Source organism: Triturus cristatus, chromosome 11, assembly GCF_964204655.1.
Source record: "Triturus cristatus chromosome 11, aTriCri1.1, whole genome shotgun sequence".
NCBI classification, from domain to species: Eukaryota; Metazoa; Chordata; class Amphibia; order Caudata; family Salamandridae; genus Triturus; species Triturus cristatus.
Genome location: NC_140594.1, coordinates 507,304,958 through 507,331,658, shown reverse-complemented (window position 1 = coordinate 507,331,658; position 26,701 = coordinate 507,304,958). Strand labels below are relative to the sequence as shown.

Sequence of the window (26,701 nt, the reverse complement as noted above, 5' to 3'; positions counted from 1 at the left end):
TCAACATCGATTAGCATTTGGGTTTACTTACAAAAGTGCTAGCTGGCTTGGAGACAGGAACAGGAGGTGGTGCAGTACTTGGTTTTACTGGCTACAGAAGGGAAATCAAAGTGCATTTTAATAGAACAAAGGTATGACATTATTTTGACATATGGTTCAAATCTTATACTGTGATTATATAAAATTATAAAATCCCTGAAATGAACAGTAATAAAATGATATAATATGCTTTTCTTACAATGTCTATGTCTATGTAGGGGTTTTTGTAGAACGTACGGTTACTCCAACGAGTGTCCTGGTGCTAAAGGCTGAAAGGAAAGCAGAGGGGAGGAAATACGATACAATTTTAGCCCCCAGCGATTCTGCCAGCATGGCAAGCGGTGTGAGGTAGATGTTAAACAGGGTCAGACTCAAAGTAGAAACCTGCGGGACCCCAATCTTCAATTGGCGCGAAGCAGCAAGATAGGGATGGCACCGGACCTCTTGCCCCCTCCCTTCAAAGAAGGATGCCATCCATCTTCAGGCCTGATGCCAATCAAGTGGAGCCGAGACAGGAGCATATGGTGAGAGACCACATCAAAAGCGGCCGATAGGTCTAGCAAGACCAACAGCGCTCTCTCACCTGCCTCAAGGCTCAGCCGAATGGAGTACGCTACCTCCAAAAGTAGTTTCCGTACTGTGATTAGGTCGGAGATCAGACTGGCTTGGATGAGTAGGCAGTTCATTTTAAGAAAGGAAGATGGCTGCTGATTAACAGGTTTCTCCAAGATTTTAGAAAAGGCCGGGAGAAGGGAGATGGGTCTATAGTTGGCAGGATCGGATGGATTAGCCTGCGCCTTTTTTATCAATGGAATGACCTTTGCTTGTTTCCAGAACCCTAGCAGATGAAAGGGAGGAATTTAGTAGCTGGTTCATAGATGATGTATGGCTTCCGCTCCCAGGACTAGAATAGAAGCGGGGTCCAGTGGAGAACCCAACTTAAGGCATTTCACGGCCCTAAGAGAGTCTTCCAGAGAGATAAGGTCAAAGAGGTTCAAGGAAAAGTCCACTGATAGTGGGGGTATGCAATGGTAAGGCGTGCCCTGATCATTGGCCCCTTCTAAGACAGGACCTGAAGTAATATCTCCCACCATAGGTGGAGGGACACTGGCCTGGATGGAAACAATTTTTTATTGGAAGAATGAGGCAATCATCTCGCACCTCTCCTCAGAAGGCGGTATCTCAATGGAGCCAACGTCGAGCACGGAGAAAGACTTTACAATTAAAAAAAAAAAAAATGTGAATTATTACCTGCCTTTATAATTTTGGCCTCAAAATAGGCTTCTTTGGCTAGCTTAACTTCTTTGTGGTAGCTTCTGAGCACTGATTTATAGTCAGTTTTGGCCACTGGACAGTAGTTCATCCTCCATACTTTCTCTTTAAGTTTACATGCTAATTTAGATGCTTTCAGAGATGATGTGAACCATGGGCTAGGCACTTTTAGATCGCTGCGGTTTAGTACTATTTTCCAGGGCCAGCACCAAACAGGTGGACTCAATCCAACCCTCAACCCGGTCCACATCCTCGCTAATTGTGCCAGTTAAACAGGGTTCAGAGGCATTAAGCATTTTATTCAGTGCATCAGATTTAATTTTACTGAGGGCCCTAAATGTGCAGGGAAAGATGCTCTCATTGAGAGGGATGTTACAAGCCATCTAAACCGGAGCATGTAATGGTCAGACCAGAGAAGAAGGAGGGTCAGCGTTGAGGAGAGTCGACGTAAAGATTTGTTCAAGTGTATTCCCGGCCACGTGTGTCGGGCCATGACGGTAGGAATAAGGCCCACGGCTATGCAGCTCTCTATGAGTGTATGGCTGTACTTTAGCTGTTCACAGTCCATGTGCAAGTTAAAATCCCATGGAAGGATACAATGTTTGTACCCAAGTGTCAGAGGGTATATTGTTTGTGCTCATACAAATCCTGCGGATGTACCCGGGGGTCTGTATATAAGGCACCCGGAAAGCGATTGTTTGGGAGATAGGGAGAGGGTAAACCCCAGAATCTCTGCTGCCTCCATATTCACCTGGGGCAATTGGGTCAAGATGTAGCTATCTTCGAAAATAATAGCAATCTCTCCACCTGCCTCCAATCCTACCCTTCTGTACATTTTTATAGCCCTTGGGGATAACTGACCAAATTTCATGACTCGACGTATCAGTGAGCCAGGTCTCAGTTAAAAACAGGGTATCGAGGTCTTCCTCCCCTAGCAGGTCGTAGATATCCATTGCATGCTGAGGGAGGGAGCGTGCATTAATCAACGCCGCTTTAAATGGGGGGAGCTGTTCACAGTGACCTCGGAGGACGACAGGTTTATTAGTTTTAAAAGTTAAATTACAGGATGTACATGAGTCTCCTGAAGGACCACGGTTGTCAAGGTTCAATTTGGTACCACTAGAGGGGATGTTAGAAGGGAAGAGTTGTGCGGTGCTGTAAGTATAGCGAAACTTACCAATTGTGCTCAATTGGTGATAGTGGCTGGCACTGGACACTTCCGGGACACTGACGCGCGCAGATGGGCTTGCCTTTGGCGTGTCCGCGCAGTGGCCTGTTTTAGGTACATGTGTTGTTTTGGAGAGCTAGAGTGCGCACTGACCCAGAATGGACACTCTAGCAGTCCCAGGAGGAAAAATGGCCACCGTCTCCACGTAACACGAGACGGGTGGTCAAAGCAACACTCACTGCACCCCACCAGCAGTCGAGGCAGTCTCCCCACAAGTCAAGTGATAGGTAAGTATAGTTTATTATCATGTCATACGTACTCATTGCTATGTAATGCCATTTCATTAGGTTTTAAAATATATTATTGAATTGCTGTCCAAGCCTTCAAGATCTTATAGCTAGATGGATGCAACACACTGCTCTACAGTCTGAGACATCACAGTGGCACCAGTGAAAGGTATTTGACATGTCACAGCTTGCTTTATCGAGGGCCTGAAACAATTCAACCACATCACCCCTATCCCAGTTGGAACTCAAGTGGCTTTCCTTGCATGTCTATCATCATGTTCAAGACCTTCAGCATCGCCTGCCAGGCACCATGAATGGCACACTAATCGGCATTGCTACATTCCGACACACTCACAGCATGCAAATCTCGAGACTAGAGACCAATAAATGGAAGAAAGATAAAAATAGGAAACTGGCTCTCTCTTTCTACTGGTTTTAGACCAACATTCCCTGCTGACTGATCAGAACCGGACTTCCCTCTCCTGCTAAGGAAAAGGATGAAATCTTACTATTTGAATGAACACTGAAGTCCAGAGCTAATAATTATCCAAGCAAGGAGCAACCACATTTGCTTCAGTGGGGTACCCAATGGGGCAGACAATGCAGGACATACCTAATACGAAAACCCTGCTGAGGTAATACACTGGGTGGTGCCCTAATCAGGCTGAATTGTGTAATGCACAGCTTAACACCATGGAGCAGATTTGATTGAGCAATGGCTACCCATGTACATGAAGCATATCCTTCCAATTTTTAATTTGGGGGGGGGGGGGGGGGGAAATGACACTTTCCCTTTTGGTTTGCACCTGTGAAGAAGTTTCCTTTATGAAGCAAAGCCCAATCTGGCTATCTTAGTAAATTGGACTTTTGGCAAAAATGTAAAGGTGTTTTTGCCGATCTGCCCAAGTAACACCCTCGTAACACAATTCACAAATACATGCTTTTGTGGTGGACTTGTGTATAATTCATTTGAAATGGATTATGTTGTAAAACGTTTGTATGATCATGTTGTAATTCTGTTTTCATACTTCAAAGGATTCAACTAATTACACCGTAAAAAATTGTGGTAAGGGATTAGTGATATCACAGTGCTCCATCCTCTACAGTGGAACCTTCAGAAGCTGCAAGAGGAACTGTTTACTGTAGTATGAACAAAATGATGCACAGAGGAACTCACTAAACTGCTATTTTTGTGACCCAAACACTGTTGTTGTGCATTATCTTTCTAAAACTCAGAGGGAAGTTGCTCACACATTGGTCATCATGGCAGGGAAGTAACACAAGCCATTGGGGTGCATGTTGGCCCCCAACCCTAAGGGGCCCCGAAACCCTTCAGTGGGGTACCCATGTACCCCAAGGCTAATGAATATCTGTGGAATATGGGAGACTCAAGGCCCTCACAACCTCATTGTTAGGGCACTGTGTCTCAGCCCCAAAGAATAGTAACTGTGCCTTCATGGAGAGCCCTCCCAACAAAGACCAATCCCAGCTCTGCTTGCACTCTGGCAGGCTGAAGCAGTAGAACACCAAGGTAGATTGAGGCAGTGAAATCACCTTTCAGTGTGGCATAAATTCATTTCAATGAGAAGTTGTGATCACCAAAACAAACCAGCACTGGCAAAGCCAATCGGTCTAACCTATGAAAGCTTTATTGTCTTTGCCAATGTGTTTTAGCCATATTGTACACCTGTGAGCTACTGTTCACCATGGTTAAACGTTAGTGGCGTAGTGGGCAGTGGCATGGAGTGGAATGTTGTAGAGTGGCGTGGCATAGAGTGGAGTGGCATATAGTGGAGTAGAGTGGAGTGGCGTAGAGTTGAGTAAAGCATCAGAGTGGAGTGGTGTATAGCGGAAGAAAGTGACATGGATGGTCATGGAGTGGCGTAGAGTGGAGGGTCATAAAGTGACTAGAGTAAAGTGGGGTAGAGTCAAGTGTTATGCCAGAGTACAGTGTCAGAGTGGTGTAGAGTGCAGTGGCTTAAAATGGAGTGGCTTGGATTGGAGTAGAGTTTTGTAGAGTGGAGTGGTGCAGAACATGCATGGTGTGGTGGTGCACTGCCATTACAGACAACACATTTTAAAGTGAAATGGCCATTAAATTTGCACATACACTTTTACTGATAAAATTATACAGCGCACAAACAATAAGGTGTGAAAATAGCATCAGCTAGTGTACAGATTTGTTTTGATTCTATTAAAATATTGGTTTCCTCCACATTTCTGAATCACAAAAATATGTGCTTTCCTAGTTCTGATATATTCTGAAATATTTGCACAGTTCATTTACAGACATTTAAATTGTCTATCCCAGTACCCAGCCAGATTGTCACGTAAATCCGGTAACTTTGAAGTTGGAGAAGAAAATAAACACAAAGCTCTATCAGACAGAGACTGACTTTTGACCGCTGTCACAGCACAGCAAATACGACAAGATAAGAACAAAGTTAAAGGCCTGTTTACAGAAAGCGAGAACTCGTGGAAGAATACACTGACTGATTATGAGCAAGCTTTGCTCCACAGAAGGGACGAAGATGTGCTGGACAGCCTAAAACAAATAGAGCCAGCAAATACAAAGCTAGAAAATGTGACTTACAAATCACAAAGTCCATGGTAAGCATAGAGCAAAATACATTCTCAGGAAAGCTCTCTGAATGCCCACATGAAATATTTTTGCAACCAGATAACTGTGCTGTTTGGTAGGCACCAACTTAACAAGATAAACATGGCAGCCCTTTGAAAAGCCGAGATTCCTATCCCAAAATAATACTTAGTATTTTTAATGGTATTCGAGTAATTAAGAATAAGGTTTTCAGATGTCAGCTGTTTTGATTTTCTGAACATGTACTGGCCTTACTCTCTGCATCTGGCAATGCAGTTTTTGTAGTGGGAAAGACTTATGTTTCTGCCACGAGGCAGCAAGTCAAAAGTGACGTTTCAGCCACTCGTTGCGATTAAAACAAAATGTTGCACTATGGCACATATTTTTCTAAGTTTTAAAATTATAAATTAGGGCAGAAAAATTCCAGCACGCAAATAAAATTCCAGGATTGGCTGAACATGTCAAATATGATATGGGGCAACTTTGGAACGAGTAGGTTGATTTAATAAAACTGATCTAAAAAGGATTTTGAAAGTCTTGTTAGAGTTTTGCGCTCTACTAAAGATAACCTTCCTGTAGTCTTGAGCCTCTGTTTTGAGTGCACCGAAGTGCGGAAGTACGTTTGCACTTTTTCATTTTTCTCCATCATTGTAAGTATACTTTGGGATTCGAAAAGTACTCTTTACAATATTATATAGTATAACGTAGGCATACAAATGATTTCTTTTGTATTTTTACACATCTGAATGACACATGCATAAAAACATTTTTTTTTAAAGTACTATTGAGTTAAACGTTTCTCCTTAGGAACAAAGGCTAGTGGTACATCAGGATTTAAAGAGGAGTACAAGTTCAATTTCATTACCTTATAAGGTGATGCTTGAGCAAAGTGTGCGCTGACCTACGGCCCCAACCAATCAGGGGCCCCCTGACAGAGCTAACTCTGTTCTGCAGAGTCTTGCCCTGATGACCTTGAATAATTCTTAAACAGATAGTTTCAAGTACCAGTTTTCCTTTAATTTATTTTTAATGTGGGTGATGTGTAAGAGTCTAATATAGACATTTTGCGGAGAAATTGCGTGTTTATGTTTAATGCAACATGCATAAAAAAAGTTTCTTTTCGATCAACACAGGACATGACATCTGGGAAATGAGAGGGTGTGACAGATTATTTTCAGTAACATAGGTGAGCTGCAGCTGTGTTACAATATTTTAAAAAACACGTGTCTATTTATGAATATTAATTGTAAACACATTTAGAATTTGGATGAAAGAGCTGACACTGGATCATAAATTCAAAGCTGTTCCCAACAGGAGACCCCCTCAAAAATCCTTCAACCCAGGGACCCCAAATTCCTTCAAATGTCCCTGGTCTAAAGCGCAAACCTCAAGAGAAAGGTCCCTCTCAGACCATTGCCTCTCGGACATGCTCCACCCCTCTACTCAACTTTTTACAGCAGGTAGCTGGGCAACTGAGAGTGAAAATGCAAATAAAAGTGCGTTTTTGAGTGGCTTTAATGGCTGGAACGGCTGTGGTTATTGTAGAAAGTCTTGTATTTCGTAAAAACGGGAGATTGCAGTAAATGGGTGTTTTGTTCAGCAAACTGTGGCTAGAGTTCCTCAGGGCCTGCAAATACTTCGAAGGCACAGTACAACCGATGGGAAAAGGACACTCCCACGCTCCTGTGCATCCTAAACTCTACTTTAAAAAAATGCCATATTTCGCTTGCCTCATAGGATTTTCACTTCTTTATGTTCAGTTATCTTAGTGCCAAAGTACTTCCAACAATTACTATTCTCAAGTTGGAGTCTTCATAAGGATGTATGTTTTTCACAGTGCAGTTCCATAATTATTCTACAGATCTTCACAAGGAGAATGTGCTATCGGTAGAAGCAGGACCCCAAGTACTAAAACGTTGGGGTGTGTGACCATGGTCAAGATGACATAATTTTCCTTTGGCCAATATTATTTTAGCACAGACAGTAGTGACTATTTTTTAGTACCATACCTGTGCCACTGTTTCTATAGCACTTCTTTCTAAGTTCATGCTGGCGTTATGCGGAGCAATTGTATCAATGTGGTGCAGCTTCTCAAATTGACTTTTAAAGCATTGTGTTGAATAAAATTCCCTTCACATATTTTATATTGAGTTTTTGAGTGTGAAACATAATAATTTGCAAATGTTCTCCTAATTTGCATTTTCTCAAGTTAACCAACCATAGAAGAATTTCACACAATTTGTTCCACATCTCCTTCAATTTCTGAAACTGGTAGTGTTAACTTGCACTGCCCAAATGCAGTTTGCAAGCTATTTGATCAATTACACAACAACTGCATTTTGATGTACCTTGACTTACTCTCAGACGTTGACATTTTCGGTTTTTATAATATGAGATGCCGATTTTAAAAAAAACTAAGGCACATTTGAGATAAGCCTTCATTTTGACAAATGACAAAAGGAATGTGAAATTATATCCATAATGTCGTTTAAAGATTTTACAAATATTACAAAGTACATATTTTTAGACTAAATTCCCCTTAGTTGCTTTACTATTATCAGATTGTTGACATAGACTAAATAATTCATAAAGTCACCAGTGGCGGCTGGTGACATTTGAAAGTGGTAGGGCGTAAAAGGATTGTCTTACTACACTTCGGCGAGTATGCGACCTCGAACAACCCACGAGATTTTTTTTTTAAATGAGTGGGCAAATGGCACATTTTCCAGCAAACGTGAGGAAGCAGGAAGGTTAATAAAGCAGGAGGTGCAGCCTGATGTAGAGTCCTCCGGCACCCACTCCCTTTCTCCTACTTTTCATCCCTTTTGAATCTAAGACACTTACGTAACCTCTGCATGCTTCCAGAATTTTCACAAATTTCCGCAAACGTTTCATTGGGGGTTTTGACTGAGGAGGAGATTGTACCAGAGTTGGCAGGAAGAGAACTTTGTGTAGATATGCAAATAGTCCCAATCTATCTAGGAAGTTTGTGCGAGCCTACAACTCACTTTATAAAAGGTTCTCTATGTGGCCTATCCATGGTACCTTTCCATATTAATGGAGCCCATATTTTAGAGATTAGATGCCTTTCCACACTTATATGGAATGTAGAGTGACGGAGAACATAGGTGGTCCAACAATATCAGGTATAATTCATGTAATGCAACCTTTTGTACAGTGTTTACCACAAACCCAAAATGAACAAGCTGCCTTCACCCTGTGTTTTGACAGTCTCTGGAGGCACACACCAGTTAAGGAAATCGGGAATGACATTATGAGTGGGCTGGTAAAGATGTGTTGGTTATGCTGTGAAGAAAATTAGATTGGAAATAAGGCAGCTAAGCGCGCACTCGTGTAGAAAAATTCTTAATCAAAAATATACAAAATATTCTAGTTCTGTGTGCAATGCCTGAGGTGGTTCTACCCTGCCACCTGTGAAATGAGAACTGCAACTAGGCCCCTGTGGTCTAGACAGGCTGTGCACTACCTAATTCACTCATAAAAGAGTATTTTACATGCTTCAAAACATTCTTGACATCAGTTTAACTAGTTCAAACTCATTATGACCAGTTGCTGAGCAACAAATTGCAGAAACGAAATCCTTGCAGGAGTTAATCCAAAAATAATGCCAAGAGTCCAAAATAGAAGTGCTTCAATGAATGTTTCTTGAGGATGTGTAATTATTTATTACCACATCTGTAAACGTAAATGCAAAAAGTTTCTTCACAGAAAATCAAATTAATCCCAATGCATTTCGGGTGTAACAATCACCCTTCTTCAGGGGATCTATAAATAACAAAAATACAAATTAACAATTTAGTACATACTTGTTTGAATACAATAAAAAGAATTGGACTGAAATCTAAGTTAACAGCTTGATTATGTAAAAGAGAAGAATGGTATGAAATCTACCAGGAGGAAGAACAATAGTGTTCAATAGTTGAATATCCAGAAATGTTCACGAAATAGCTTGTGACAGTCGATAGTAAAGAACCAGAAGGCCCACAAAGCACCAGCATGCCGCGTATCTAATAATGTGAAAAACGCTGTGTAAAACAACAAGTGGACTACCTTAAAATGAGTCTGTGATGTGGGAAACTGCCGGTGATTAAAACGATGAAAAAGTATGCCACATAACCTGAAAATAAACGTGAGTGTCAATGTAAACTCATGCTATATAGATAAAATAGCATATTGAGTTGTGAGGTCTAATCGATACGCCTGAACTACTAAATACCTCATGGGAATTCAACCGAATTCGAGATGGGATGTGGAGGAAAACCAAAACAGTGTACTGTCTTCATGAGCAGGACTCCTTAGAAGGAGTAGATAACTTCCGTGCACATGCACTCGCGCTGATATTAGTAGCTGTGTCCGTTGCGATCAATTTCGCAGCTGTCACTGGAAATAAAATGGAATGCGCAAACTAAGAGATAGAAACCTCGTGAAGAAAACGGCAGCTTGAGCGGTTTATGGAACTCGGATCGAAGTTCCTTACCTAGATCATAGAAGACGATACGGTGTGAACTGTGCTCCGGTCAGGAAAGGAACCCAGGTGTGCTGAGCGTTCAGTAGGCTCCCGTATATACTAACGTGAGATGCCGTTCACGTGTTAATTAGTGGAAAGAGGTGAAGGACTCGGAAATCAAAAGAAAGGAGTGCGATGTCGGCCATATTGGACTGGTGCCTATAACGTAATATGTGTGGTTTGTACAAGTCAATACTGTGTCAAGACAAAAGAATAAAAGTGTATTTGCTAAGTATCCAAACAATATGGAATATCCAAACAATAAAAATATATAATCATGTTAAACATGCGTGCTGGATACAAGCGTCCTCATTTCTGTTGACGGACATCAGTTTATAGGATAAGTTATGACTCGATAAGCATCTCGAGTACCTTACGCTCCTTAATGGTCATCAAAATTAAAATTAAAACAGAACGTGTCAAAATCTTCCTACTTCTTTGATGCATAGAGTGCATCTAGTGATTGCAAAACATACAAATGAGCAATAAGAAAAAGTAGACATGAGAGCAATAAAACAAGCAACTGACCATGCATAACATGCTAATGAGATATTTTAGTTGTATAAACATTTGGAGGAACCTTCTGGTGAACCGATTTGGTTGACTACTATAGATGTAGTGTCCCTCTACACCTCCATACCCCATTCTGAGGGTATTGAGGCGGTCGAATGGGCACTCTTACAACTAGACAATATCACGGCCAACAAAGTTTTTCTGATTGAATTATTACAATTCAGTCTTTTCCACAGTTATTTTAAATGGAAGGAGGATTTTTACCTCCAAACCAATCGCACTCCTTTCTTTTGATTTCCGAGTCCTTCACCTCTTTCCACTAATTAACACGTGAACGGCATCTCACGTTAGTACATACGGGAGCCTACTGAACGCTCAGCACACCTGGGTTCCTTTCCTGACCGGAGCACAGTTCACACCGTATCGTCTTCTATGATCTAGGTAAGGAACTTCGATCCGAGTTCCATAAACCGCTCAAGCTGCCGTTTTCTTCACGAGGTTTCTATCTCTTAGTTTGCGCATTCCATTTTATTTCCAGTGACAGCTGCGAAATTGATCGCAACGGACACAGCTACTAATATCAGCGCGAGTGCATGTGCACGGAAGTTATCTACTCCTTCTAAGGAGTCCTGCTCATGAAGACAGTACACTGTTTTGGTTTTCCTCCACATCCCATCTCGAATTCGGTTGAATTCCCATGAGGTATTTAGTAGTTCAGGCGTATCGATTAGACCTCACAACTCAATATGCTATTTTATCTATATAGCATGAGTTTACATTGACACTCACGTTTATTTTCAGGTTATGTGGCATACTTTTTCATCGTTTTAATCACCGGCAGTTTCCCACATCACAGACTCATTTTAAGGTAGTCCACTTGTTGTTTTACACAGCGTTTTTCACATTATTAGATACGCGGCATGCTGGTGCTTTGTGGGCCTTCTGGTTCTTTACTATCGACTGTCACAAGCTATTTCGTGAACATTTCTGGATATTCAACTATTGAACACTATTGTTCTTCCTCCTGGTAGATTTCATACCATTCTTCTCTTTTACATAATCAAGCTGTTAACTTAGATTTCAGTCCAATTCTTTTTATTGTATTCAAACAAGTATGTACTAAATTGTTAATTTGTATTTTTGTTATTTATAGATCCCCTGAAGAAGGGTGATTGTTACACCCGAAATGCATTGGGATTAATTTGATTTTCTGTGAAGAAACTTTTTGGATTTACGTTTACAGATGTGGTAATAAATAATTACACATCCTCAAGAAACATTCATTGAAGCACTTCTATTTTGGACTCTTGGCATTATTTTTGGATTAACTCCTGCAAGGATTTCGTTTCTGCAATTTGTTGCTCAGCAACTGGTCATAATGAGTTTGAACTAGTTAAACTGATGTCAAGAATGTTTTGAAGCATGTAAAATACTCTTTTATGAGTGAATTAGGTAGTGCACAGCCTGTCTAGACCACAGGGGTGAAGAAAATTAGGGCACACAGCCACTCCCTTACAAGACATATCAGGAACTCGAATACAAGAAAATATACAAGTATTACACAGCACCACGCTAGGCATAGACGGAGAAAAAGTCAGAAGAGAGTGGCAGCTGGGGACTAGAGAAGACAGGGCTTCAGGACGCCAATGAAGTGTCACCATATGTTTCACTCCCACTAGTAACCCACATTCATAATTACCTTATGACAATGTCCTAGTATTCAATATGTGAAAATATGTCATATGTTACTGTATTGCTGTGAAGTCTGGGTAGGCGCAGCCGAGTCACACTACACTCCGGCCCTGCACTGTCCCGTGCTGCTGTGGGGGTCCTGTCACCCCTATGTCAGGCTAGTGTTTCCAGGGGGTCCGACATGACGTGATGCCACTCAACAGAAGCAAGATGCGGTACATACATCTGTGGGCCGAGCGGTCCTTTCCACCACACTTCAGGCTCCAGTGTCCAACGCAGGCTGTCGAGGCACATGCCATAAGACATGAACCCTGCCCTCTCAATATTTCTAGGGCTCCTCCCAGAAGTTAAATTTATACATTCAGTTATGGCTGCGAGGTCTTCACTCCTTTCGGTTCATGCGGGAATGGTGAAAGGCTTCAGAATCTCCCCTAAAAACAGAATTGTATTCTGAATATGTACGAAAACAGTGAACTCGTGGCGGTTGGGCTAAAACGCAGTGCACAACTCCTACCCACCTGACGTGGACGGGTCTCAGGTACACACGTGGGGTGGTTCATGAAGCTGCGATCCCTTTTAAAGCCGGTCTCATTTTCTTTTGCAAATACCCGCCAACGGACTGACACGGGGGCAGGGCTGTCAGCCCTGGGGGAAATGCCAATTGACCAGTTACAAATGGTTTCTGCTGGGTCTCACAGGAGGTTTTTTTCAGTTGCAGTATGTTGAATTGAATCTGCCCAATGCAGGAATCCTCAAAAGACGGGGGGGGGGGGGGGGTTCAGTGGTTAGATGCCCCAGAAGTACCAACAAACTCAGTAACCACAATGCAACATCAAGTACAATTTCTCTACGTGCAGTTGGAATCAACTTAATATTCATTGCCCTCTAAGTTTAGTTGGGTATCAAAAACCTGAATGCTAGCAAACTTAATTCAGCAGAAAACATTTGCAATTTGTGAACTGGAGGTTCAACCTCGGATCGGCGGCACTAGACAGTATGCCCTGGCAGACAGCCTCACCACGAGATACACTTAATTGCTCAATTTACAGCTTTGAGGGTGTGTTTGCAGCGCTCTGATGCCCTCCGGCCTGTTGTGGGGCAACCTGACAACAGACCGTGAATCGTTTGCCTCTTCAAACAGGGCTTGGGCTGACATTTGAATGTCCACGGCTCCCTGTGCATTGCGCGGATGCCAGCTAAGCGGGAAAAGGCTTTCTTCCAGATTTTTTTTTAATTCAATTCCTATATTTTATTAAATCCCTCTCTGGTCTGGCTCTTAGTGAAGAAAAGACCTCCCAAGTGGTCACGGTGTACAGAGACAAATCAGAACATTTCACAGATTACCTATGATCCGACAATTTTTTTTACCAACCACCTGTATCCCCCCCCCCAGACATGTATCTAGGTGAACCGTATCTCTTTCAATCTTTCATGCATGACTCGCAGGTAGGGGTCACGTGCGCGCGCGCGCGGGGGGGGGGTAATCGCAGCAGAGGGGGGTTGTTATAATTATAATTAAAAAATTAAAAAACGTACTAAGTTACCGGTCCCGCTCCGCGCCGCCTCAACGCTTATGGCTGGGTCCGCTGCGTTTTTCCAACAGGAAGCAGGCACAGGCAGCCTCCCTCCTCCTGCTACCATAAGCCAATCACAACGCTGCAAAGGCAGCATTGTGATTGGTGAGGCGCATCGGAGAGCGCCCCAGCTGTGCCACTTTCTCTAGGTCGGCTGCATGCAGCAGCCTACATAGAGAAAAAGGGGGGAGTGCGCATGACTGCTTTGTTCGGCCCTGGGGCCGACCAAACAGTCAGTACCCACAATAGTGGGTAAGCCACTCCCCCCCTGCCAGGCACTTCTGCTTTCTCGCAGTGAGAGTAGCAGAAACATAAATGGTAGTTTTTACCGTTTATGCCTTCTCGCACTACGAGAAAGCAGTGGGGCAACACCCCCACGCCCCAATGGGGGAGCCACCACTGAAAGTCACGGTTTGCTAATCGCACTGCTCACAAGTTTACTTAATGAAATACCATTCGAGAGAATGAGGAACATGAAAAGGCACAAATTGGTGTTATCTTCAAGCACTGAGCAATTTACGAGTGATTTAGCAAACTTAATGTGAGGCAGATTTGCGTTTTAATAAGAATGAATCCTCTGTGTATAAGCCAATATTAATCTATTGATAATGTCTAAACCGATCAACATCATGATTACATCACAGGATAGTCACAATTGGCTTACTTCAAAAACGTTTTTAGGCTTGTAAATTATATTTGTGACTCAAAAACCTTCGATTTACTCTCGTAATCTCAAAGCATAGTTCACTGTTAAGATTTGAGAATGTATCTGGTTCTAATTCATACAAGGGTAGATTTTCTGTTGCAGTATTGATTTGGGTGGAAAGTCAGTGGTGGGTGGCCATTAGAAACGTGGCGAAAAACCTCAAAAATCAAAAGTTTTTTGTTTTCCCAAACTTTCTCTCTGATGTCCCTACCCACTTTCTGCAGTTACCTTTAGTGCCAAAATCAAAGTGTACAAATTGAGGGCAAACAACATTAAAGGTCCCTATCTTTGTAGGGTGTCCAGATAAGGGAGTGTCCAAATATAGTGCTGGTGAATAGAAAAAGCTACATGTGCTTCAATTTTTCCTGGTTTAAACCACACTAAGGGGCTCATTAGGATGCTGTGACGTACGCGACACTTCCAAGCCAGCGGTGGCGACTACCACGACATCGTTATGAGTGAAACCCCCCGTCTTATTACAATGGCGGGGGGTTTTGCCGTCGACGCAAAGTGTGTCCGCCGCTTTTCCGCAAGCGTAACGATTGCCGGCCAGGCGGACTGGGGCACTAATTTGGTGGCGGTGCCTACCAGACACTGCCATCCATATTAGCATGGGTTTACACAATGGTCTTTCCATGGCGGCGATGCTGCCAGGGAAAGGCTGGTAGGAAATGCTTTGGGGGCCTGTTGCAGGCCCCCGGGAGGGTGGGGGGCTGCACTTAGGGGGTGCCAAATTGCCATGCTCAAGGTGGCAGGCACCGAGCGTTGCCTGTCACGTTGTGCATGGCAATGCACAACATGCCTCTTTGGCATTGCGGTGGGTGCTGCTTTCAGCAGCACCTGCCGCAGTGTTAAAGATGTGGGATGCGACCGCCAGGCTGGTAATCGCATCCTAATTGACGGTGCTGGACCACCGCGACCCTGGCCGCCGGTCACAGCACTGCTAGGGTGGCGGGTGGACTGAAGTTCGCACGCCATGCTAATGGGGCCCTAACTGTGAGCAATCTGCTTCCTGGACAATCTGCTGATGTAATTGCAGTAAAGTTGGGAGAATCATGAAAATCTTTTTTAAATGGAAATTTCGATGAAAAGGCATCGCAAATTCTGTGTATCTACAAAAACGTGATCTCTACTTAAAACCTATGAAGGAACCTACAAATGAACATATTTCCAAAATATCACAATAAATGTTGCAGAATGTGGTAAACTCCACAAACATCATTATGTTATCCATTTATGTCAAAAGGCAATGGATTAGGCGGTCTAAAACTGATACTCTGTTTTGCCGAAAAGATATATGCCGTTCATTTAAGGCTACATATAATTTGTGTTAAATAGATGAAAATCAGGTGCAATTAATATATTTGAAAATGGAGAAAAATTCCTAAACTTAAATCCTTATAATAACAAAAAGGAGAAAAAAATAACGAAACATATAGAATGCAGATTTCTTTGAAACCATCTTTTTAAAAGAAACCTAGTGCTCAAAACTAAACGAGAAAATCACAGTCATCGTGCTTAAGCTTACCTTTACTGCATTGACACCGAAGGACTGGAGAGAAGGTTCTGGGCTGGGAGAGGCCTGCATAGAAATTGACAAGCAAATAATAAAGGATAATCAATAACTGGTTCAATGATTTCAGTTTTATTTCGAAACTATCTTTCTGTAGATCCCTGAAACGAGCTCAGATGTACCATTCTACTCCTGCAGCTGATCTCCTGCCCTACCTACAAATATTCATGCTGAACTTTTTTAACTCTCCTGAAAAGCAAGTATGTTTGACATTTACGAGATCTATAGTGTCAGCAATTTTTCTATTAAAAGACTATGCTACAATCAAGTGTGGTTTCTCTTACAGAAAAACTCCACCATTCAATCTTTTGTTATATTCTTGTTATCAGAAGACTACATAAATGGATTTCCATTACGTGACAATTTCTAGTGCAGTATTTTTGAACTGGTAAATATAAAGTACTACACTACATGTTTGGTACGAATGACAATTGCCACAGGTGTAGATTTCCAGGATAAGGAGTATATTATTATATCCCCAGAAAAGAAATGTACTTGTGTTTCAAAATACCAAAGTGATATCTTATGCATTGCATTGCTTGTTAACTGACAAATCAAAGGAAGCAGTAATTTATTCTCAAAATGGAGGGGGTGCACTTGAGACCCTTTCTCCTTTGAGAATGTAAAAATAAAAAAGGTTTGTTGGAGCGTAGGCAGATCCAGAGAACTACCGGCAACTATTAAACTTAAAAATAAAATATAAAAAGTTTGTTTTTAAATTTTAAAAACAACACAGCTGTGTTTCCTTTAAGGAAAATTGACTGCATTTGTATTTATTGAAAGCTTGCTTCATTTGAAAGCAATCATAAAATGGTGGTCTACTTCCCTAGCAGGCCACCATCGCTGTGGTAGCCTCCAATTGCATAGAGTACCAATTTGGAACCCTTCTCCTTAATATTCATGAGGAAGGTCAGAGTGCGACCCACTATGATTTGGATTTGTAAGATTCAAACTACTAGTTAATAGGTCAGTTCTTAAAATGTTTTAATGGTCACAATTCACAACTAGCATTTTGAGATCACATATTCATATAACCAGCCCATTGTGCTCTTATGACAAACTGACATACATGAAAATGCTTTATGAATTAGGTCTAGAACAATGTACATGCTGGAACTACTTATCAAGAGAGCAAAAGCCTAATGAGCAACATTGGTACTTTTTGGCTCAGTAAATTATTCATTTTCATTACTACTTTGTCACAAGCATGTGGTAATATCCATGTGCAAAAGAATTAAGGATTATGGATTTGCAGGTACTGTGAAATGATTATAGGTTTTCTAGGCCACATGACATTTTTCTACTCCCCATATAAGAGAGGCAGATATACCTCCAAGTAGTGACAATTTGTAGCTCTTTTGCTAGATGTTCACACTTGCCGTTACTCCACCTTTGGGTGGTTCAGGGTGGGAGCCATGAGGAGTGGCAGTGGTGTAGTTGTTAGCCTGCTAGTATTGATGAGGAGGGAACAGAGTGAGATGACTAGTGTTGGGGTCATAGAAGAGATGAGTGGTGTGCAAAAGATCAAATATACTGGTGGGGGAGTACTCAACAACACTAACTGATGTCCACGATGCTGGCTGATTGACTTCGGCACAGGACGAGTTAATGAGTAGGATTCCTGTGCAATATTCATCGATGGGCCAATTCCTACACAATACAGGTTGATGATGGCACAATTTCTACACAATGGTAATCATGGTTAGGGTCCTAGATAATAGCGGCTGTAGGAATTCCTGCTGTAGTGGGCAGAGAGTCCCACAATTATGTAGTTAATTTTAGGATTTTGAGTCATAATGAGTTAGTTTGTTTCTTAACTAATAACCCATTTGCCAGACTACTCTCAATACTATTTCACAAGAGATAGATGACAGGACTGCACAGGAAAAATGAAGTGCAGTAAAAACACTTCAGATAATGGTTTTAAGCCCAATACCTACTACATGGCTGTTAATAATGATGATCTGAACCACTGCTTTGACGGAAGTAGAGCATTCATAATGCTGTACTGATGAAGTATTAACCTACAATTCAATTTAGTCATCAGCATGCATGCCAATTGTGATTTATGAAGGGATATCTTGGTCCAGTCACATATTATCCTTTTTCTGGTATTTACTACAGTTTCCTACTTAATTGAATTCATTTTGACCATCATAAGTAACTGCATTTTTCTATCACCAGAAGCACACCCTATTTTGCACACTTTTTACTAATTGCACACAATATGCATGACTAAGAATCGGAAAAAGGGACAGTTTTTTTTTAAAATTTGACTTCTAAAATCCTTTTCTCTTAAATTTAAAGTGCAATTATGCACGCATATTTCAAAGATGTTGGTCCTTATTACAAGAGGTCCATAAATTCTGATGGCATTGAAAACAGCTAAAACTCTGTATGTGAAAGACTCGATAAAAGCATACTCAAAGTTATTTCCCCATCTACAGATTTAATGGGATTCCCCACAACAATAATTCTGTGGTGAGGAAATTACATGGATAATGCTGAGGCACTCTTCATTGACTCATTAGCCTACTTTTAACCTTTCACCAACAAAGGTGTATGTACACACAGTGTAGCTCACACCCATATGCAGGCCTGTTTCAACAAAGGGACAAATCTTTGTAATCAATATCGCTAGATGAGACAACAATATTATTTACCTTGGGGCAGATTACGATCTCGTTAGGAAACTATCGACCGAATTGGTTCCGGAATCATTTCGGATGGTATCGGGTTCTACTAGCTCTACTGAAAGATTACGATGCTTCTGGACATCGTTCGGTCTGATTCGCATTGACTTCAATGGGAGCCTGTGTTCCGAAAAGAGAGCACAGGCTCCCATTAACAAAAGGGGTGGATGGGGAAACCATGCACCCTGTGGCAGGAACCCCATGGTGTTTGCCACACTGTGCATGCATGGGAAGGGGTGACCCATGGATACCCCCCACGGGCCGGATTCGGTGGGCCACTGGTGAAGGGGGGCATGCTATGGGCCCCCAAAGCCAGATCCAACAGCCGATACGTACTGGCACAACCGAATTGGAAAGGATGTCCAAATCTGACATCCTAATCGCTTAGCTGAAAATGCAGTCCTTAGACTGCTAAGATTTGGCCCCGAACAACTTGGTTACCCCCAATGCCTTTCGTAACCGAGTTGGACACTTCGAACGCTTTCCAGCCATCATAATCGATCATTGGGAACATGTCCGAGTCGGTCGGAAAGGTGGGTTCCAATGCTCCGAATCAGATTGAGGAATTGAATGTTGTTCGGACTCTTTCCGGATAACATCATAATCGGTCCCTTAGTCGGGTAAGGTTTGAGATAGTACTCCTCAGAAATGCAACTGAAATCCTGGAAATTAGGTAGAAGTAAAAATGTTTGTTTGGGTTAGCTTTGACCTAAATGGTTACATGTTTTCTTGATATGACCATGATTATGCTAGAGCACTTCATACAATTAAGGAAACAAGTCAGAAAACATACTGGCAACTCACCACAACATACTGTGGGCTGGAATATCCAACTCTAGTCTGCTGATGGCGTCCATCAGAGGAATGCATCTGTTAAAAAAAAAACATAATGAAAGGTAAATAGTAATGCAATTCAAAAGCAGAAGTTTAGATTACTTCTGAGAAAACCCAAATTAACATTTTTCATTGGTAAACTAGCTGCATACATTGTGCATGCAGATTTGTGGCTCAGAATTCTATAACCCCAATCAAAGAAACCATATCAAATTTAATGAGAACCATCTTCACCATGGCAAGGAAGACCTCATTGTAAGCCTTAGGACTGGGTGAACTTTAAGTAGCCCAAAACAAATATTTAGGCAAATTCTCTTCACAAGGATGAATGAAGTGCTCTCAGTTTTGCAAATGTTTTTTTAAAGAAATTCGTAAAAAGCACTCTGCATTGGCTTTTATCCTTTATGACAAATGTGAAATCACTTTGTGACAAGCAGAAAGTAATTTAGAGAATCATTAGATCACCTGTGTCTTGGGACAGCTTCACGGGTCATTTGCAACATAGATACATTCTCCCAGGCCCTGGGCTACAATGTCTCCTTATGCCCTACGTGATTGATTGCCATTAGTGTGGGAGGAGAGACATGGTACAATGATGGCCTTTTGTGTGAAAACTTACAAAAGAGATTCTTGGTTTATCAGCTTGACTGGGAGGAGTAGGGGATGGGGAAGGGAGAAGAGCTCTGGTAGGCAGCTAAAAAGAAATGCAGACACTTAACAGCACTGAAAATTGTGATACTTATATAAAAGGTAAAATCAAACTGAGGAAGCTCTTTAAGTGCTACTAATGTACATATCACAATATGAAATGCATTAAAGGACAAAACCAGGTGCTTAATTTGAGCCAGTCGACACAGGTGGTGCCCACTGGCACTCATTTTTTAGCACTGGCACTATTTCCTCATCAGACTTTAATCTAGAGCAATAGAGAGAAACACAAGGGCAAAGAAACACCCCAAAAAATGTGAATAAAGAAAAGGGTAGGAGTAGCTTGACCCCAAAGCAGGGCAAGAAAACTGTTGCCATGAATTTGTAAAATTCATGGGAATTTTCTTTTTAAAAAGTGCAGCTATTTTGAAAAGGGTCCCTGTGTGGGCCAGGTCCCAGGGCATTTTATGATATAAAAAAAAAAGGCAAGATTGGGCACATATTTATTTAATTGATGAGGGACCGCACAGACCCTCCCCCCTAGGCTGTTTCAACCACCTCTACCGTGATAATCCAACAATAGTGCAGGGGACCACACGGACCCCCCGTGTTCCATGGACCACCACCTCCCAGGGCCAAAATAACATTTTAAGGTATGGCCTGGGGCTCGAGCGTGAACAACAATGGAGGGGGGGTAAATGAGACCCCTCTCCTGGAAACATACATGGCCCTGGGGACCACCACCGACCCAGGGCTGGCCGCCTGCTATGTCCTTGGGTGCCCATCCCCACAACATATCCGTTTGCTTTTGCTTAGCAGGAGATGGCAGCTCCCGCCAAGCAAAAGTAAACACTCAGGTTCTAGCAGCTGGGAGCTGTGACAGTGCTCTATCTTACTGGAAGCTGAGGTTTCATCTCTTTCCCTCTTGCAGACATGACGCAGGGAAAGAGATTAAACTATTGCACTTTCACACAGGGAGCTGCATTTCCAGCAGCCACTGTGTTCAATAGCAGTGTTGGCTCCTTCAGGCTTCCCCTGCAGTCCCCAAGGTACGCTCCAGGGCACCAGCAAGCTGTGGCCGGGCCCCAGGAGATGGGGTCCCTAGGACCAAAATTAGCCCAGGGAAGTGGGCCAAGTGTTTCCCCCTTCCCCCCATTTTATTTTTACTTGGCCCTTGGTGGGGTGCACGTGGACCTCTTTCCCCATTACATTTTGGCTTGGCCCCAGGGGATGGGTATCCCACTGCTGAAATCAGCCCGGGAGGGGGCTGCACAGCTCCCCTCCCCCATAAATCATGGCCAGGCCCAGGGGAATGGGGTCCCCAAGGCCATTGTAGCCTGGATGTTCATTTCACAAACCTTAACTCAACAGTAAGCACATTATATATATATATTATCTACTGGCGGTCGCCAGTAGATAGTTATAGTTAGGACCGTGTTTCCATAGGAAATCTGAAAATTCTATTCTGAATAACTTTGGCGCCGGTTGACGAATCCTCGCGAAATTTTCAAAACTAATGAGGCGCTCTGCTCAGCTTCTACCCTGAAAGTCTCGGGGTGATTCGTCAAGCAGGGGCCCGAGAGAAAAAGGGGGGTCCCAAAACACGTTTTCCCCATGCATTTTCCCATAGGACCTTTAGTCGAAGGTACAGCCCGAACGGCTGAACAGAATTACTTAAAATTTGGCAGAGAGGTAGTCCTCAGGTCAGGGAAGTGCCTTTTGCAGGTCTGGTGTCAATCTGTTCAGGATTTCCTGAGAAAATAGCATTTAAAAGCATATAAATATCTATACGCGCGCACCGTGCGCGCGCGCACGGAACTGTGTGCGACCGAAATTCTGATTGGTTGTTAGATGTCAGTCAACATTCGAATCGGTCGAAATCAGGAAGTGTCGGCCGCCATTTTGTCTCTCGCACTAAAAAGGAAAGGGGGGGAAAAAGGTGGAAAACGTGAAAAGGGGGCAGGGAAGAGAGTTCCTGACCCCCTAGCCTTTGTCAGGGGGTCACAGAAGGACCCACCAAGGGGAAAAAAACATTTTTTTTTTTTTTTTTAAATCGCGGTGTGCGCGCACGGTAAAAAAAATAGATTAAGAAATACATAATTTAGCATTTAAAAAACCGTACAAATTCACTTAAAAAACCATAGGTTTCACACACGTTATAGTTAGGAATTAGCATTTAAAAAACCTTGCAAATTCACTTAAAAAACCATAGGTTTCACACAGGTTATAGTTAGGTGGATATTTCTCTCGTAAAAAACCAATGAAATTCCCCCATTATAGTTAGTTCAGATAACTATAACTCGCGCGACCGCCACTCTAATCACAAGGATGATGTCATGAGTGATGCCACTGACCATGTCATGAGTGATGTAATATGTGACGTCATCAGCAGTGGATTGCGGGCGCGCAAGTTATAATTATCTGAACTAACTATAACGGGGGAATTTCATTGGTTTTTTACGAGAGAAATATCCACCTAACTATAACCTGTGTGAAACCTATGGTTTTTTAAGTGAATATATATATATATATATATATATATATATATATATACACACACACACACACACACACACACAAAGCAAGTGCACCAGTTGAAGCGCCATTTCTGTAAAGGACATATGATCATAACTCCTGGGCTTGGTGAAGGCAAAGCAAGTACATTTTCTGTGCAATTCCATATTGAAGAACAATATAAAATGCTTCATGGAGGTGAATGCATCATTGATCTATTGGGGCACAATCTGTATGTGACTGATGAGTGGTTGCTTTCTTGTCCAGTCCTGGTGAGAGAAGATTCCATGGTTCTCCTTTTAAATGACTAAGTATGAAAACGTACAAATCACTAGGATGCTTTGCCCGTTTGGCCCCCTCACCCGATTAGTATGCAAAGGTCTTCCTGCCTTTTGCCAGGATAATGAGCAGCTTCACAAGTAGCCCCCAGAGCATCTCCTGGCCTTTTTGGTAAGGAGATCTTGATGCTGGGGAATATGAGGGGAATATCCACCAAACAAAGAAGCACTTACTTCATATAGTTAAGAGGAAGGACCCTTGTTTGGTGGAGATTTACCTCTTTGTACTCGTGTTGTCTCTCTATAGAAAGATTCATGTTATAAAGACACAAGAGGAACAATCACATTGCCAAAACACACACAATATCACTGCTGACATTTCCTCATGCTCCATTACAGAGCTGTAGTGCAGAATACATACTGAACATTTACCCATGGAGATAGCACTTAGTAATTAACCAGTAGAAAGTACTTCAGTTTGGTAGATATTTTGTGCAAAAGTGTGGTCTCTTTTAGGATAAAGGGGCAGGTGAGGTTGTGTTATGGCCCAGACATTGACACAGCTACTGACATACCCACACAGACCTTTATTCACACACCCACTCAGACACTCTCACTCATTGACCCACTCGGACGTTCATGCAGCCACTCACAGAACCACTCAGACACTCACAGGCACTCAGAGACCCATTCAGACACTCGTGCACCCACTCACAGACCCCCTCAGACACTAATGCACCCACCTACAGACCCACTCATGGTCTCTTACATCCACTCACATACCTACTCAGATTCACTTACCGACCCACTCAGACACTCTCACACCTACTCACAGACCCGCTCAAAAACTTACACATTCCATGAGACTTATGCAGCTGCTCCGAAGCCCAGTTACATACCCATTGAAACACTCAAGCACACACTCAATCTCAAAGGTTACAGGTTACAGTTAGGAAATAAAATTTTAAAACCTTAGCAAGTCACATAAAAAAACAAATATTACAGGTATGTTCCAGTTAGGAAATGAATTTAAAAAACAGAAATTGGGGGCGTGGCTTGGCGCCGATAGCAATGGCGGTGTAGTTCCCCGAGCTCCATCAGGGCCTGTGGCAAAACCTGCCAAATCCGTTCACAATCCAGCACTTCGAGGGCAGAACTAACAAGAATAAGGCTCCGAAAGCCACGGAGCACGAGAGGGATCATCTTTGAGCTCCCCGCTGACCGAGATCGTCACGATATCGCAGCGGTGCCGAAATCAAAAGCGGTGCATCGGCTGCGACAGAAGCGGGCGGAGTCGTGCAATCTGACGGCCCGTGGTGAGGACCAAGGGCCGGGACTTGAGGCTACGAGAGGGCCGCGGCTGATGGCCTACACCTCCAGAATGCGTGAAATGGACTGACGACCTCCTGGGAGCGCCGCCCGACCATAGCGACCAAAGCCTTCAGTAAGTTGAGACCCCAGGAGACCTCCCCATCTCCCCGGTCTGTACAGAGAAATAGGCGCGCGCCACTGCAACCTATATCCTGTGGAGCACTGGTGGAGAGGCCTTAGAAGACGCTGTAGTGGCAACGCGGCGCTGAGGCAGACAGAGAACTATTGATAGACACTGGTGTGAGGAAGTAGGAATATCGCTGCTGATGTGGGCATAGCCGGGGAAGGGAACGGGAGACCCCCAGACGGCGGCTACTAAACAGGAGAGGACGTGCTACAGAAAGGTCCCAAACGAGCATCCCCTCTGTTCCCCCCCTCCCCCCCTCCCCCCCCAAGCGCTACATAAACCCGCTAGTGCGGATAAGTCTGGCACAACGAGGACGGGCGCTCATAAGTCCACAAGGGGAGGCCTTAAACATTAGGCCTGCAGTCGGCCGCCAGTGCCTGAAATCTGCCACTTTGTGCTATTAATGCTATATTCCACAAGCGCTGCATACATATTGGAAGCCAGACCACGAAGCTGAGGAGAGAGAGGAGCAGATTTAAGCGCCGCCCAGCTGGAATTGGGCGGTGCCACGGGAGAGTCTGATACGGCCTGGACTTAAGTGGGTGACAGAATGAGATAGAGCGGGACCCTCCGGCTGCACAAAATTCCAAGTTAACGCTCACCACGATATAGAGGTATTGAAGCTCTCCCTATTGATGCCACACTGCCTGACTTCAAGGCCCACACGGTAATATGACGAAACCCAGAGGCACTACAGCAACCGTCCAACTCAATAAGATGGACAAGTTTGCGGTCCCCGGCCAGCTTTCGGCCGCGGATCGAACGAACGAAGAAGCCGCACCCGCAGAGGAGCCCTCTCTCAGTTCAATCATGGTGGCGACACAATTGGTCGGCACCAACCTAGAGACGAACATCGATAAAGTTACGATTGAGATAAACCTTATGAAAGCGGACATGCGGAAAACTTCCGATAGAGTCACGGCTTCGGAGGGGAATGTTGAACAGCTCGAGACTGCGACGCGTACATTGGAGGAAAAGGTCAAGCAATTAGTACGCCAACATAGAGAAATGGCACTGCAACTGGATGATCAAGTGGGGCAAGCTCGCGCACCAACATAAGGGTGGAAGGGGTACCTGAAGGGACGGAGGAGCCCAGTGTCGACCTCTTTTTTGAAGATCTTTCCTGCCTCATTTAAAGCCCAAGAGACTCTCTCCATTATTATCTATTGAAAGGGCGCACAGACCCCCAATCCCGAAGCCTAAACCCCGATCCCGAAGCCTAAGCCGGGGGCACCACCTCGCACCATTATAGCATGCATTTTAAACTTTCGTGACCAGGATGCGATCCTGCAAGCAGCGAGGGTCACTGGAGACCTCCACTACGACAACGCGGCGATCAGTTTTTTTTCCAGACTTCACCTTGAAGGTGCAACGAGAAAGACGATCTTTTGAAGGCATCAAATGGGCTCTCAGAGACAAGGGATTCAAATACATGATGTTCTTCCCAGCCAAGCTGAAAGTCATTGACGGAGATAAATCGTGGTTCTTCACGACACCGGAGGAAGCGCAACAATGGTTAGAGGTGGGTCCACTCAAGTCCCAACACCGTAAGGAAGAGACAAACTGTGGGAACGCTGAATGTTACCCGAAGGACTCTTCACACAGGCGTAGAGGTGGGCAGCGCTCGTCATTGAGATCCAGAAGCTCCCGCTCTGCCAGTCCTGGCAGCGACACCACACGTGCTGGAAGATGCAAGACTGCATGACTGTGATCGTCGGTAATCGTCTCTCTTAATGTTTGCATGTGGTGCGGGTGGAGATGGAGGAGGGAGATTCCCACTCGTAGGAATATATCAGATCCCCCCCTCTACCAGAATGAAGCTGCACTGGCAGAATGTTACTGAACAGTAGAACTTAAGAACTATCATTGTCCCGCAATGTACCTTGGTGTTGCTGCGGGCCTGGGAGGGAGGGACTATTGGGCGCCAACGCCACACGACTTTATGTTAATGGGTTTGATCCTAGGGATTATAAGCACTCTGCTATTGGGGTGGTGGGTAGTTTTAAACCTACCAGGCAGGGATGCAGAGAGGGGGGTTGAGTTTTTCGGAGTTAGTGGGGTGGGAGGGTATGGACTTTAACTGATTTTATAGTGATCGCTGCTGCATGTACCCCCAATATAGACTTGAAATGTATTATTCTGTATATGAAGATGTTCAGATTGACTAGGGGTGGCGGAATGCAGATTCCTGGTGTAAGAGATGTTTATTCGCAACATGGGAATGTTTTATTTGTTGATGTTCTTTTCGTTTTTGATCTGCAAATATTGAAGTACACTCACGATGG

General features: G+C 43.4%; 1 protein-coding gene across 3 annotated transcripts in view; it reads right to left on the bottom strand.

Moving 5' to 3' along the window:
- The window catches only part of LOC146784493 (zinc metalloproteinase-disintegrin-like VLAIP-B), a 278,449-nt gene that overhangs the window by 46,448 nt on the left and 205,300 nt on the right, over window positions 1-26,701 (bottom strand). For 2 of the 3 annotated variants that reach the window (XM_085633319.1, XM_085633318.1), the window contains exons 21-24: window positions 20,098-20,172; window positions 19,449-19,514; window positions 15,907-15,960; window positions 32-91 (exon numbers count right to left, since the gene is read on the bottom strand). In XM_085633319.1, the coding sequence (XP_085489445.1) occupies window positions 32-91; window positions 15,907-15,960; window positions 19,449-19,514; window positions 20,098-20,172 (255 nt within the window). The remainder of the gene's footprint in view (window positions 1-31; window positions 92-15,906; window positions 15,961-19,448; window positions 19,515-20,097; window positions 20,173-26,701) is intronic. The other variant, XM_085633320.1, reaches the window with a different exon arrangement.